General features: G+C 51.4%; 1 protein-coding gene across 1 annotated transcript in view; it reads left to right on the top strand.

The window, feature by feature from the left end:
* sptbn5 (spectrin, beta, non-erythrocytic 5) overlaps nucleotides 1–14,152 on the top strand; it is a 283,694-nt gene that overhangs the window by 116,420 nt on the left and 153,122 nt on the right. Inside the window, exon 31 of the mRNA XM_041214166.1 lies at nucleotides 11,215–11,329. Within this exon, the coding sequence (XP_041070100.1) occupies nucleotides 11,215–11,329 (115 nt within the window). The remainder of the gene's footprint in view (nucleotides 1–11,214; nucleotides 11,330–14,152) is intronic.

The raw sequence follows: 14,152 nt of genomic DNA, 5'->3' as shown, positions 1-14,152 counted from the left end.
GAGCGAGGGGCTCACAAGGGGCTGTATCTGAGAGTGTGAGGATCGCAGGGTGCTCTACCTGAGAGTGAGGGAATTGAAGGGTTCTGTAAATAGGAGTGAGTGAGAGGATCATAGGATGCTGTAGCTAAGACTGAGGGGATCACAATGTGCATTATCTGAGAGTTAGGCGATCGAGGGTGCTGTATCTGGGCGTGAGTTGTTTGTAGGTAGCTGCATCTGAGAGCAAGAAGACCGCAGAGTGCTGCATCTGAGAGTGAGGGGATTGCAGAGTGCTGCATCTGAGAGTGAGGGGATTGCAGAGTGCTGCATCTGAGAGTGAGGGGATTGCAGAGTGCTGCATCTGAGAGTGAGGGGATCGCAGAGTGCTGTATCTACGAATGAGGGGATCGCAGAGTGCTCTATCTGAGAGTGAGGGGTTCACGGCTACTCTATCTGAGAGTGAGGGGTTCACAAGCTGCTCTATTTGAGAGTGAGGAGATCGCAGGCTGCTCTATCTGGGAGTGAAGGGGTTGCAGAGTGCTGTATCTGAGAGTGAGGCGTTCGCAGGCTGCTCTATCTGGGAGTGAAGGGGTTGCAAAGTGATCTATCTGAGAGTGAGGGGTTCACAGGCTGCTCTATTTGAGAGTGTGGAGATCGTAGGCTGCTCTATCTGGGAGTGAGGGGGTTGCAGAATGCTGTATCTGAGAGTGAGGGGTTTGCCGTCTGTTCTATCTGAGAGTGCGGAGATTGCAGGCTGCTCTACCTGGGAGTGAGGGGATTGCAGAGTGCTGTATCTGAGACTGAGGGGATCACAGGGTGATGTGTCTGAGAGTTAAGCGATTGCAGGCAGGTTTTGAGAGTGAGGGGATCGCATGATGCTGTAACTGGGAGTGAGAGAATTGCAGAGTGGTGTATCTGAGAGCTAGGCAACCAAGGGTCCTGTATCTGAGAGTGGGGGATTCACAGGGTTCTGTGTCTGAGAGTGAGGAGATTGCAAGGTGTTCCACTGGTGAGTGTCAGGATCCCAGGGTGCTGTAACTGTGAGTAAGAGTATTGCTGGGTGCTGTAACTCGGAGTGAATGAGAGGACAGCAGGGTTCTGCATCTGAGAGTGAAGGAATGGCAGGGTGCTATATCTGAGTGTGAAGGGATTGGAGCGTGCTGTAAATGGGAGTGAAAGAATCACAGGTTGCTGTAGTTAAGAGTGAGGGGACCTCAGGGTGCTGTGTCTGAGGGTGTGGGAATTGCAGAATGCTGTATATGAGAGTGAGGAGATGGCAGGGTGAGATCTGAGTGTGGAGATGACAGGGTGCTGTAACTGGGAATGAGGGGATGACAGGGTGCTGTAACTGGGAGTGAGGGGATCACAGGATGCTGTATCTGAGAGTGAGGGGAGGGAAGGGTGCTGTAACTGGGAATGAGGGGATGGCAGAGTGCTGTATCTGAGAGTGAGGGGATCGCAGGGTGCAGTATATGAGACTGAGGGGATCGCAGGGTGCTTTATCTGAGAGCGAGGCGATCGCAGGGTGCTGTATCTGAGAGTGAGGAGATCGCAGGATGCGTTATCTGAGAGTGAGGGGATCACACAGTGCTGTATCTGAGAGCGAGGGGACTACACGGTGCTGTATCTGAGAGCGAGAGGATCGCAGGGTGATGTGTCTGAGAGTTAAGCGATTGCAGGCAGGTTTTGGGAGTGAGGCAATCACATGGTGCTGTAACTGGGAGTGAGAGAATTGCAGAGTGATGTATCTGAGAGCTATGCAACCAAGGGTCCTGTATCTGAGAGTGGGGGATTCGCAGGTTTCTGTGCCTGAGAGTGAGGAGTTTGCAAGGTGTTCCATTGGTGAGTGTGAGGATCCCAGGGTGCTGTAACTGAGAGTAAGAGTATCACCGGGTGCTGTAACTCGAAGTGAGTGAGGGGATGGCAGGATGCTGTATCTGAGAGTGAGGGGATCGCAGGGTACTGTATCCGAGAGTGAGGGGATAACACAGTGTGGTACCTCAGAGTGAGGGGATCACACGTTGCTGTATTTGAGAGTGATGGGATCGCAAGTGCTGTATCTGACAGTGAGGGTTTCGCAGGGTGCAGTATCTGAGAGTGAGGGGTTCACACAGTGCTGTATCTGTGAGCAAGGGGACTACAGGGTGCTGTACCTGAGATCGAGGGGAACTCAGGGTGCTGTATCTGAAAGCGAGGGGATTGCAAAGTGCTGTATCTGAGAGCGAGGGGATCGCGGGGTGCTGTATCTGAGAGTGAAGGGATTGCAAGTGCTCTATCTGAGAGTGAGGTGATTGAAGAGTTCTGTAAATAGGAGTGAGTGAGAGGATCATAGGTTGCTGTAGCTAAGACTGAGGGGATCACAATGTGCTTTATCTGAGAGTTAGGTGATCGAGGGTGCTGTATCTGAGAGCGAGTGGATCGCAGGGTGCTGTATCTGAGAGTGAGGCAATAACACGTTGCTCTATCTGAGAGTGATGGGGTCGCAAGTGCTGTATCTGACAGTGAGCGTTTCGCAGGGTGCTGTATCTGAGAGTGTGGAGATCGCAGGATGCGTTATCTGAGAGTGAGGGGATCACACAGTGCTGTATCTGAGAGCGAGGGGACTACACGGTGCTGTATCTGAGAGCGAGAGGATCGCAGGGTGATATGTCTGAGAGTTAAGCGACTGCAGGCAGGTATTGCGAGTGAGGCAATCGCATGATGCTGTAACTGGGAGTGAGAGAATTGCAGAGTGATGTATCTGAGAGCTATGCAACCAAGGGTCCTGTATCTGAGAGTGGGGGATTCGCAGGTTTCTGTGTCTGAGAGTGAGGAGATTGCAAGGTGTTCCATTGGTGAGTGTGAGGATCCCAGGGTGCTGTAACTGAGAGTAAGAGTGTCACCGGGTGCTGTAACTCGAAGTGAGTGAGGGGATGGCAGGATGCTGTATCTGAGAGTGAGGGGATAACACAGTGTGGTACCTCAGAGTGAGGGGATCACACGTTGCTGTATTTGAGAGTGATGGGATCACAAGTGCTGTATCTGACAGTGAGGGTTTCGCAGGGTGCAGTATCTGAGAGTGAGGGGAACTCAGGGTGCTATATCTGAGAGCGAGGGGATCACACAGTGCTGTATCTGTGAGCGAGGGGACTACACAGTGCTGTATCTGAGAGCGAGGGGAACTCTGGGTGCTGTAGCTGAAAGCGAGGGGATCGCAGGGTGCTGTATCTGAGAGCGAGGGGATCACAGGGTGCTGTATCTGAGAGCGAGGGGATCGCAGGGTGCTGTATCTGAGAGCGACGGGACTACACGGTGCTGTATCTGAGAGCGAGGGGATTGCAAAGTGCTGTATCTGAGAGTGAGGGGATCGCGGGTTGCTGTATCGGAGAGCGATGGGATCGCGGGGTGCTGTATCTGAGAGCGAGGGGATCACACGTTGCTGTATCTGAGAGCGAGGGGATTGCAAAGTGCTCTATCTGAGAGTGAAAAGAATACTGGGAGTGAGTGCTGTATCTGAGATCCCAGGGTGCTGTAACTGAGAGTAAGAGTATCGCTGGGTGCTGTAACTCGAAGTGAGTGAGGGGATGGCAGGATGCTGTATCTGAGAGTGAGGGGATCGTAGGGTGCAGTATATGAGACTGAGGGGATCACACGGTGCTGTAACTGTGAGTGAGATTATCGCTGGGTGCTGTAACTTGGAGTGAATGAGAGGACAGCAGGGTGCTGCACCAGAGAGTGAAGGAATGGCAGGGTGCTATATCTGAGTGTGAAGGGATTGGAGGGTGCTGTATCTGAGAATGAGAGGAATGCTTGGTGCTGTAACTGGGAGTGAAAGAATCGTAGGTTGCTGTAGTTAAGAGTGAGGGGATTTCAGGGTGCTGTATATGAGAGTGAGGAGATAGCAGGGTGAGATCTGAGTGTGGAGATGACAAGGTGCTGTAACTGGGAATGAGGGGATGACAGGGTGCTGTAACTGGGAGTGAGGGGATCACAGGATGCTGTATCTGAGAGTGATGGGATGGCAGGGTGCTGTAACTGGGAATGAGGGGATGACATGGTGCTGTAACTGTGAGTGAGGGGATCACAGGGTGCTGTATCTGAGAGTGATGGGATGGCAGGGTGCTGTAAATGGGAGTGAGGGGATGGTAGAGTGCTGTATCTGAGAGTGAGGGGATAGCAGGGTGCAGTATATGAGACTGAGGGGATCGCAGGGTGCTGTATCTGAGAGTGATGGGATCACACCATGCAGTATCTGAGAGCGAGGGGACTACACGGTGCTGTATCTGAGAACAAGGGGAACGCAGGGTGCAGTATCTGAGAGCGAGGGGATCGCAGGGTGCTGTAACTGAGAGCGAGGGGATAACACGATGTGGTACCTGAGAGGGGATCACATGGTGCAGTACCTGAGAGTGAGGGGATCGCAAGTTGCTGTATCTGAGAGTGATGGGATCACACCATGCTGTATCTGAGAGCGAGGGGACTACACGGTGCTGTATCTGAGAGCAAGGGGAACGCAGGGTGCTGTATCTGAGAGCGAGGGGATCGCAGGGTGCTGTAACTGAGAGCGAGGGGATCACAGGGTGCTGTATCTGAGAGCGAGTGGATCGCAGGGTGCTGTATCTGAGAGTGAGGGGAGGGAAGGGTGCTGTAACTGGGAATGAGGGGATCGCAGGGTGCTGTATCTGAGAGCAAGGGGATTACACGGTGCTGTATCTGAGTGTGAGCGGATCGCAGGGTGCTGTATCTGAGAGCGAGGGGATCACAGGGTGCTGTATCTGAGAGCGACGGGACTACACAGTGCTGTATCTGAGAGCGAGGGGATTGCAGGGTGCTGTATCTGAGAGCGAGGGGATTGCAGGGTTCTGTATCTGAGAGTGAGGGGATCACAGGGTGCTGTACCTGAGAGTGAGGGGATCACAGGGTGCTGTATCTGAGAGTGAGGGGATCATAGGGTGCTGTACCTGAGAGTGAGGGGATAACACGATGTGGTACCTGAGAGTGAGGGGATCACATGGTGCGGTACCTGAGAGTGAGGGGATCGCACGTTGCTGTATCTGAGAGTGATGGGATCGCAAGTGCTGTATCTGAGAATGAGGGGATCGCAGGGTGCAGTATCTGAGAGTGAGGAGACCGCAGGATGCGGTACCTGAGAGTGAGGGGATCACACGTTGCTGTATCTGAGAGTAAAGGTATTGCAAGTGCTCTATCTGAGAGTGAAAAGAGTACTTGGTGGTGTAACTGGGAGTGAGTGAGGGGATGGCAGAGTGTTATAACTGATTGAGATGTTCGCAGGTTGCTCTATCTGAGAAGTGAGAGGATCATAGGGTGCTGTAACTGAGAGAGGGTTTTGCAGGGTGCTATATCTGAGAGCATGGGGATCACAGAGTGATGTACCTGAGAATTAGGCAATCGAGTGTGCTGTATCTGGGAGCGAGGGGCTCACAAGGGGCTGTATCTGAGAGTGTGAAGATCGCAGGGTGCTCTATCTGAGAGTGAGGGGATTGAAGGGTTCTGTAAATAGGAGTGAGTAAGAGGATCATAGGATGCTGTAGCTAAGACTGAGGGGATCACAATGTGCTTTATCTGAGAGTTAGGCGATCGAGGGTGCTGTATCTGGGCGTGAGTTGTTTGTAGGTTGCTGCATCTGAGAGCAAGGGGATCGCAGATTGATGTATCTGAGAGTGAGGAGATCGCAGTGTGCTGTATCAGAGAGTGAGGGGATTGCAGAGTGCTGCATCTGAGAGTGAGGGGATCGCAGAGTGCTGTATCTACGAATGAGGGGATCACAGAGTGCTCTATCTGAGAGTGAGGGGTTCACAGCTACTCTATCTGAGAGTGAGAGATTCACAGGCTGCTCTATCTGAGAATGAGGGGATCACAGGCTGCTCTATCTGAGAGTGAGGGATTCAAAGGCTGCTCTATTTGAGAGTGAGGAGTTCACAGGCTGCTATATCTAAGAATAAGGGGGTCGCAGAGTGCTGTATCTGAGAATGAGGGGTTCACAGGCTGCTCTATCTGAGAGCGAGGGGATCGCAGAGTGCTGCATCTGAGAGTGAGGGGAATCGCAGAGTGCTGTATCTGAGAGTGAGGGGTTCACAGCTACTCTATCTGAGAGTGAGGGATTCACAGGCTACTTTATCTGAGAATGAGGGGATCACAGGCTGCTCTATCTGAGAGTGAGGGATTCACAGGCTACTTTATCTTAGAATGAGGGGATCACAAGCTGCTCTATCTGAGAGTGAGGGGTTTACAGGATGCTCTATCTGAAAATGAGGAGATCGCAGGCTGCTCTACCTGGGAGTGAGGGGATTGCAGAGTGCTGTATCTGAGAGTGAGGGGATGACAGGGTGATGTGTCTGAGAGTTAAGCGATTGCAGGCATGTTTTAGGAGTGAGGGGATCACATGGTGCTGTAAGTGGGAGTGAGAGAATTGCAGAGTGATGTATCGGAGAGCTAGGCAACCAAAGGTCCTGTATCTGAGAGTTGGGGATTCAACAGGGTTCTGTGTCTGAGAGTGAGGAGATTGCAAGGTGTTCCATTGGTGAGTGTGAGGATCCCAGGGTGCTGTAACTGAGAGTAAGAGTATCGCTGGGTGCTGTAACTCGAAGTGAGTGAGGGGATGGCAGGATGCTGTATCTGAGAGTGAGGGGATCGCAGGGTGCAGTATATGAGACTGAGGGATCACACGGTGCTGTAACTGTGAGTGAGAATATCACTGGGCGCTGTAACTCGGAGTGAATGAGAGGACAGCAGGGTGCTGCATCTGAGAGTGAAGGAATGGCAGGTTGCTATACATGAGAGTGAAGCGATTGGAGGGTGTTGTATCTGCGAGTGAGAGGAATGCTTGATGCTGTAACTGGGAGTGAAAGGATCGCAGGTTGCTGTAACTGGGAGTGAAAGAATTGTAGGTTGCTGTAGTTAAGAGTGAGGGGTTCTCAGGGTGCTGTGTCTGAGGGTGAGGGGATTGCAGGATGCTGTATATGAGAGTGAGATCTGAGTGTGGAGATGACAGGGTGCTGTAACTGGGAGTGAGGGGATGGCAGAGTGCTGTATCTGAGAGTGAGGGGATCACAGGGTGCAGTATCTGAGACTGAGGGGATCGCAGGGTGCTGTATCTGAGAGTGAGGTTATCGCAGGGTGCTGTATCTGAGAGCAAGGGGATCGTAGGGTGCTGTATCTGAGAGCGAAGGGATCCCAGGGTGCTGTATCTGAGAGCGAGGGGATCGCAGGGTGCTGTATCTGAGAGCAAGGGGATCGCAGGGTGCTGTATCTGAGAGTGAGGGGATAACACGATGTGGCACCTGAGAGTGAGTGGATCACACGTTGCAGTACCTGAGATTGAGGGGATCGCACGTTGCAGTATCTGAGAGTGATGGGATCGCAAGTGCTGTATCTGACAATGAGGGTTTCGCAGGGTGCTGTATCTGAGAGTGAGGAGATCGCAGGAAGCGTTATCTGAGAGTCAGGGGATCACACAGTGCTGTATCTGAGAGCGAGAGGATCGCGGGGAGCTGTATCTGAGAGTGATGGGATCACAGGGTGATGTGTCTGAGAGTTAAGCGACTGCAGGCAGGTTTTGGGAGTGAGAGGATCGCGTGGTGCTGTAACTGGGAGTGAGAGAATTACAGAGTGGTGTATCTGAGAGCTTGGCAACCAAGTGTCCTGTATCTGAGAGTGGGGTTTCGCAGGTTTCTGTGTCTGAGAGTGAGGAGATTGCAAGGTGTTCCATTAGTGAGTGTGAGGATCCCAGGGTGCTGTAACTGAGTGTAAGAGTATCACTGGGTGCTGTAACTCGAAGTGAATGAGGAGATGGCAGGATGCTGTATCTGAGAGTGAGGGGATCGCAGGGTGCAGTCTATGAGACTGAGGGGATCGCAGGGTGCTGTATCTGAGAGCGAGGGGATCGCAGGGTGCTGTATCTGGGAGCGAGGGGATCGCAGGGTGCTGTATCTGAGAGCGAGGGGATCGCTGGGTGCTGTATATGAGAGCGAGGGGATCGCAAGGTGCTGTACCTGAGACCGAGGGGATCATAGGGTGCTGTACCTGAGAGTGAGGGGATAACATGGTGTGGTACCTGAGAGTGAGGGGATCACATGGTGCAGTACCTGAGAGTGAGGGGATTGCACGTTGCTGTATCTGAGAGTGATGGGATTGCAAGTGCTGTATCTGACAGTGAGGGTTTCGCAGGGTGCAGTATCTGAGAGTGAGGAGATCGCAGGATGCGTTATCTGAGAGTGAGGGGATCACACAGTGCTGTATCTGAGAGTGAGGGGACTACACGGTGCTGTATCTGACAGTGGGGGGATCACGGTGCTGTATCTGAGAGCGAGGGGATCGCAGGGTGCTGTATCTGAGAGTGAGGGGATCACACGGTGCTGTATCTGAGAGCAAGGGGATTGCAAAGTGCTCTATCTGAGAGTGAAAAGAATACTTGGTGGTGTAACTGGCAGTGAGTGAGGGAATGGCAGATGTTATAACTGATTGAGATGTTCGCAGGTTGCTCTATCTGAGAGTGAGAGGATCGCAGGGTGCTGTAACTGAGAGAGGGTTTTGCAGGGTGCTATATCTGAGAATAAGGGGATTGCTGGGTGCTGTATCTGAGCGTGAATGGATTACAGGGTGCTGTAAATGAGAGGGAAAGATCACAGAGTGCTGTACCTGAGAGTGAATGAGGGGATTGCAATGTGCTGCACCTGAGAGGGAGGGGATCTCAGTGTGCTGTATCTGAGAGTGAATGGATCACAGGGTCCTGTAAATGAGAGGGAAAGATCGCAGAGTGCTGTACCTGAGAGTGAATGAGGGGATTGCAATGTGCTGCACCTGAGAGTGAGGCAATGGCAGTTTGCTATATCTGTGAGTAGGGGGATCGCAGGGTGCTGTAATCAGAGTGAGTGAGGGGATGCAGGGTGCTCTATCTGAGAGCGAGGGGATCACAGAGTGATGTACCTGAGAATTAGGCAATCGGGTCTACTGTATCTGGGAGCGAGGGGCTCACAAGGGGCTGTATCTGAGAGTGTGAGGATCGCAGGGTGCTCTATCTGAGAGTGAGGGGATTGAAGGGTTCTGTAAATAGGAGTGAGTAAGAGGATCATAGGATGCTGTAGCTAAGACTGAGGGGATCACAATGTGCTTTATCTGAGAGTTAGGCGATCGAGGGTGCTGTATCTGGACGTGAGTTGTTTGTAGGTTGCTGCATCTGAGAGCAAGGGGCTCGCAGAGTGCTGCATCTGAGAGTGAGGGGATTGCAGAGTGCTGCATCTGAGAGTGAGGGGATTGCAGAGTGCTGCACCTGAGAGTGAGGTGATTGCAGAGTGCGGCATCTGAGAGTGAAGGGATTGCAGAGTGCTGTATCTACGAATGAGGGGTTCGCAGAGTGCTGTATCTGAGAGTGAGGGGTTCACAGCTACTCTATCTGAAAGTGATGGATTCACAGGCTGCTCTATCTGAGAATGAGGGGATCACAGGCTGCAGTATCTGAGAGTGAGGGGTTCACAGGCTGCTCTATCTGAGAGTGAGGGGTTCACAGGCTGCTCTATCTGAGAATGATGGGATCACAGGCTGCACTATCTGAGAGTGAGGGGTTCACAGGCTGCTCTATCTGAGTGTGAGGGCTTCACAGGCTGCTTTATTTGAGAATGAGGGGGTCGCGGAGTGCTATATCTGAGAGTGAGGGGTTCACAGGCTGCTCTGTCTGAGAGCGAGGGGATCGCAGAGTGCTGCATCTGAGATTGAGGTGATTGCAGCGTGCTGCATCTGAGAGTGAAGGGATTGCAGAGTGCTGTATCTGAGAGTGAGGGGATTGCAGAGTGCGGCATCTGAGAGTGAGGGGATTGCAGAATACTGCATCTGAGAGTGAAGGGTTTGCAGAGTGCTGTATCTACGAATGAGGGGATCGCAGAGTGCTCTATCTGAGAGTGAGGGGTTCACAGCTACTCTATCTGAAAGTGAGGGATTCACAGGCTGCTCTATCTGAGAATGAGGGGATCACAGGCTGCTCTACCTGAGAGTGAGGGGTTCACAGGCTGCTCTATCTGAGAGTGAGGGGTTCACCGGCTGCTCTATTTGAGAATGAGGGGGTCGCGGAGTACTGTATCTGAGAGCGAGGGGATTGCAGAGTGCTGCATCTGAGAGTGAGGGGATCGCAGAGTGCTGCATCTGAGAGTGAGGGGATCGCAGAGTGCTGCATCTGAGAGTGAGGGGATCGCAGAGTCCTCTATCTGAGAGTGAGGGGATTGCAGAGTGCTGCATCTGAGAGTGAGGGGATTGCAGAGTGCTGCATCTGAGAGTGAGGGGATTGCAGAGTGCTGCATTTGAGAGTGAGGGGTTCACAGGCTGCTCTATCTGAGAGTGAGGAGATCGCAGGCTGCTCTACCTGAGAGTGAGGGGATCACAGGGTGATGTGTCTGAGAGTTAAGCGAATGCAGGCAGGTTTTGGGAGTGAGGGGATCGCATGTTGCTGTAACTGGGAGTGAGAGAATTGCAGAGTGGTGTATCTGAGAGCTAGACAACCAAGGATCCTGTATCTGAGAGTGGGGGATTCGCAGGGTTCTGTGTCTGAGAGTGAGGAGATTGCAAGGTGTTCCATTGGTGAGTGTGAGAATCTCAGGGTGCTGTAACTGAGAGTAAGAGTATCGCTGGGTGCTGTAACTCGGAGTGAATGAGAGGACAGCAGGGTGCTGCATCTGAGAGTGTGGGAATGGCAGGGTGCTATAACTGAGAGTGAAGGGCTTGGAGGGTGCTGTATCTGAGAGTGAGAGGAATGCTTGATTCTGTAACTGGGAGTGAAAGGATTGCAGGTTGCTGTAGTTAAGAGTGAGGGTTTCTGAGGGTGCTGTGTCTGAGGGTGAGGGAATTGCAGGATGTTGTATATGAGAGTGAGGAGATGGCAGGGTGAGATCTGAGTGTGGAGATGACAAGGTGCTGTAACTGGGAGTGAGGGGATGACAGGGTGCTGTAACTGGGAATGAGGGTATGACAGGGTGCTGTAATTGGGAGTGAGGGGATGGCAGAGTGCTGTATCTGAGAATGAGGGGATCGTGCGCTCCTGTATTTGAGAGTAAGGGGATTGCAGCGGACTGTACAACTGACACGTAAGTGTTTAGAATTCCTATATCATGTTGCTTGGATTCAATGCTGTAACAATGCCAGTTTGATTGTGTCTGCATGGATGGATTCGATGAACCAAATGGTCTTCTGTGCCATAGTGACTCCATAACTGTATCTCCATGACTTAAATTAAGTTTTTCACTGTTGCAGGGATTTATGGAGCATTTTACAGGAAAGGGCTCGGATCCGTGGACAGAAGCTCTGTGATGCGGAAGCAGTTCACAAGTGCAGCCAAGATCTATCAGACGCTCTGACTCACATCGAGGTTGGTGTTTACAGCTCTCTGACAAATTAATATCACAGGGAAATCTGCAAACGTGGCCGGTCTCAGGGTTTAAGTGCTTGCCTTTCAGCCTGAAGCATACGTTGTATTCCAGCCTAAGTGACTAAGGTCAGTCTCTCTAGCTCTCTCTGCTGGAATGTCTCTTGCCAACTTGGCCACGTTTTCAGTGGGTGTGGGCTCAAATTACCCCTGATTCAGCAGCTGCTGATATTGTACCATGCTTGAGACTCAACAAAGCCGCAAGATAGAAGATATGAGCCACTGTATAGGAATCTTTACTCTGAATCTATCCTGTTCTATAACTGCCCAGGGGGTGTTTGATGGGCCAGTGTAGAGGGAGGTTTACTCTGTATTTAATCCATGCTGTACCTGTCCTGGGAGTGTTTGATGGGACAGTTTAGAAGGAGCTTTACTTTGTATCTTTTCTTTTCATTCATTCATGGGATGTGGTCTTTCCTGGCTGGGTCAGCATTTATTGCCCATCCCTAATTGCTCTTGAGAAAGTGGTGGTGAGCTGCCTTTTTGAACCGCTGCAATCCATGAGGTGTTGATACACCTGTTAGGAAGGTAGTTCCAGGATTTTGACCGAGAGACATTGAAAGAACAATGATATATTTCCAAGTCAGGATGGTGAGTGACTTGGAGGGGAGCTTCCAGGTGGTGGTGTTCCCATCTATTTGTTGCCCTTGTCCTTCTAGATGGTAGTGGTCATGGGTTTGGAAGGTGCTGTATAAGGAGCCTTGGTGAATTCCTGCAGTGCATCTTGTAGATGGTACACACTGCTGCTAATGTGCATCAGTGATGGAGGGAGTGAATGTTTGTGGATGTGGTGCCAATCAAGCAGGCTGTTTTGTCCTGGACGGTGTCAAGCTTCTTGAGTGTTGTGGGAGCTGCATTGATCCAGGCAAGTGGGTAATATTCCATCACACTCCTGACATGGGCCTTGTCGATTGTGGACAGGCTTTGGGTAGTCAGGAGGTGAGTTACCCGTCATACGATTCCTAGCATCTGACCTGCTCTTGTAGCCACAGTATTTAAATGGCTAGTCCTGTTCAGTTTCTGGTCAATGGTAACCCCCAGGATGTTGATAGTGGGGGATTCCGTAATGGTAATGCTGTTGAATGTCAAAGGGCGATGGTTAGATTCTCTCTTGTTGGAGATGATCATTTCTGGCACTTGTGTGGCGTGAATGTTATTTGCCACTTATCAGCCCAAGCCTGGATATTGTCCAGGTCTTGCTGCATTTGGACATGGACTACTTCAGTATCTGAGGAGTCGCGAATGGTGCTGAACATTGTGCAATCATCAGCGAACATCCCCACTTCTGACCTTGTGATGGAAGGAAGGTCATTGATGAAGTAGCTGAAGATAGTTGAGCCAAGGACACTACCCTAAGGGGAACTCCTGCAGTGATGTCTTGGAGCTGAGATGACTGACCTCCAAACACCACAACCATCTTCCTTTTGCTAGGTATAAATCCAACCAGCAGAGAGTTTTCTGATTCCCATTAACCCATGCTATACCTGCTCTGGGAATGATTGTTGGGGCAGTGTGGAGGGAGCTTTATTCTGTATCTAACCCATGCTGTACTTGCCCTGGGTGTTTTTGATTGGATAGTGTAGAGCAGGCATGTCCAACCTTTTTACATGGGGAGCCACATCTCAATTTGTCTCACACTCAAGTGTTGATGTGCAAATTTCAGAAAGACAAGGTTTGGCACAACATTAAACATGAATTTCAAAAATCAAACTGATGTTTGAAAAGAAACAACTTGCTGAGCAAAAAAAAAATCACAAAAATAAATTGATTCTTAAAATTCAGACAACCATTCAAGTGTGAAAAGGTGAGGTGTGTGTGTCACTGAGAACATGGTCACTGGGAGAGAGCCAGGCACACTGCCCCCCCAACACTCACCTCACCATCCCACTCTCTCTTTCTCTCTCGCACACACCCCTCCCCATCTCATTTTCTCTCAGACAGACAGCCACACACACACATTCACACACACACAAACTCTCTCTCTCTCACACTCTCTCTCTCTCACTCACACACATACACAAACACAGACCTCTCTCACCCACCCTCACACCCATCCACTGGCCCACCCACCCTAAGTCACCCAGTCACTTACCCTCCTTCACTCATTTACCCACCCTCACTCATTTACCCACCCTCAGCAAATTGGCTGCTGGGATGGGGGCAGTGCAATGAGAGCAGAAGAGAGGCCTGGAGCGAGACCTGAGGCCTAACGGCATCTGAACACAGGTACCCATTGAAAACCGGCTGAACATGTGGGGGGAATCAGGGGAACATGGGGAGGAACCAGGAGAACTTGGGGAGCACAGTCGGAGCTGGAGGAATGCAGGAAGAACTGACAGAACAGGCCAGTGCTGGGAGAATGCAGGGAGCAACCTTGAGAACTGGAGAAATGTGGCCAGAGCCAGGGGAACGCATGGAGAAACCGGGAGTATTGACAGAATGAGGTCAGAGCCAGAGGAACATGGGAAGGATTGGGGAAACGCAGCGAGAGCCAGGCCACAGCACTGTGAGCTGGTCAGGGGAGGGGGAGCGTAGTGACCGGAGGCCCTGAGCACTCCAGAGTTGCCAGTGCTCACTGAACCTCCAGTCACAGCCTGATCCTCTACCATGTTTCCTGTTGATAGACTTGCCTATCAGCAGCAAACACCAGAGAAAAACAGGCTGTGATTGGAGGAGCAGTCCTCTGCAGAAATCTTCAAACTCACTGACCCGTCCTATCGGTATTTTCCACAAATGCTCCAGGGGCCACATGAAGGGGCTTTGGCC

The sequence above is a fragment of the Carcharodon carcharias genome, chromosome 20 (assembly GCF_017639515.1).
Source record: "Carcharodon carcharias isolate sCarCar2 chromosome 20, sCarCar2.pri, whole genome shotgun sequence".
Taxonomy (NCBI): Eukaryota; Metazoa; Chordata; class Chondrichthyes; order Lamniformes; family Lamnidae; genus Carcharodon; species Carcharodon carcharias.
This window is presented reverse-complemented; position numbering and strand designations above follow the sequence as displayed.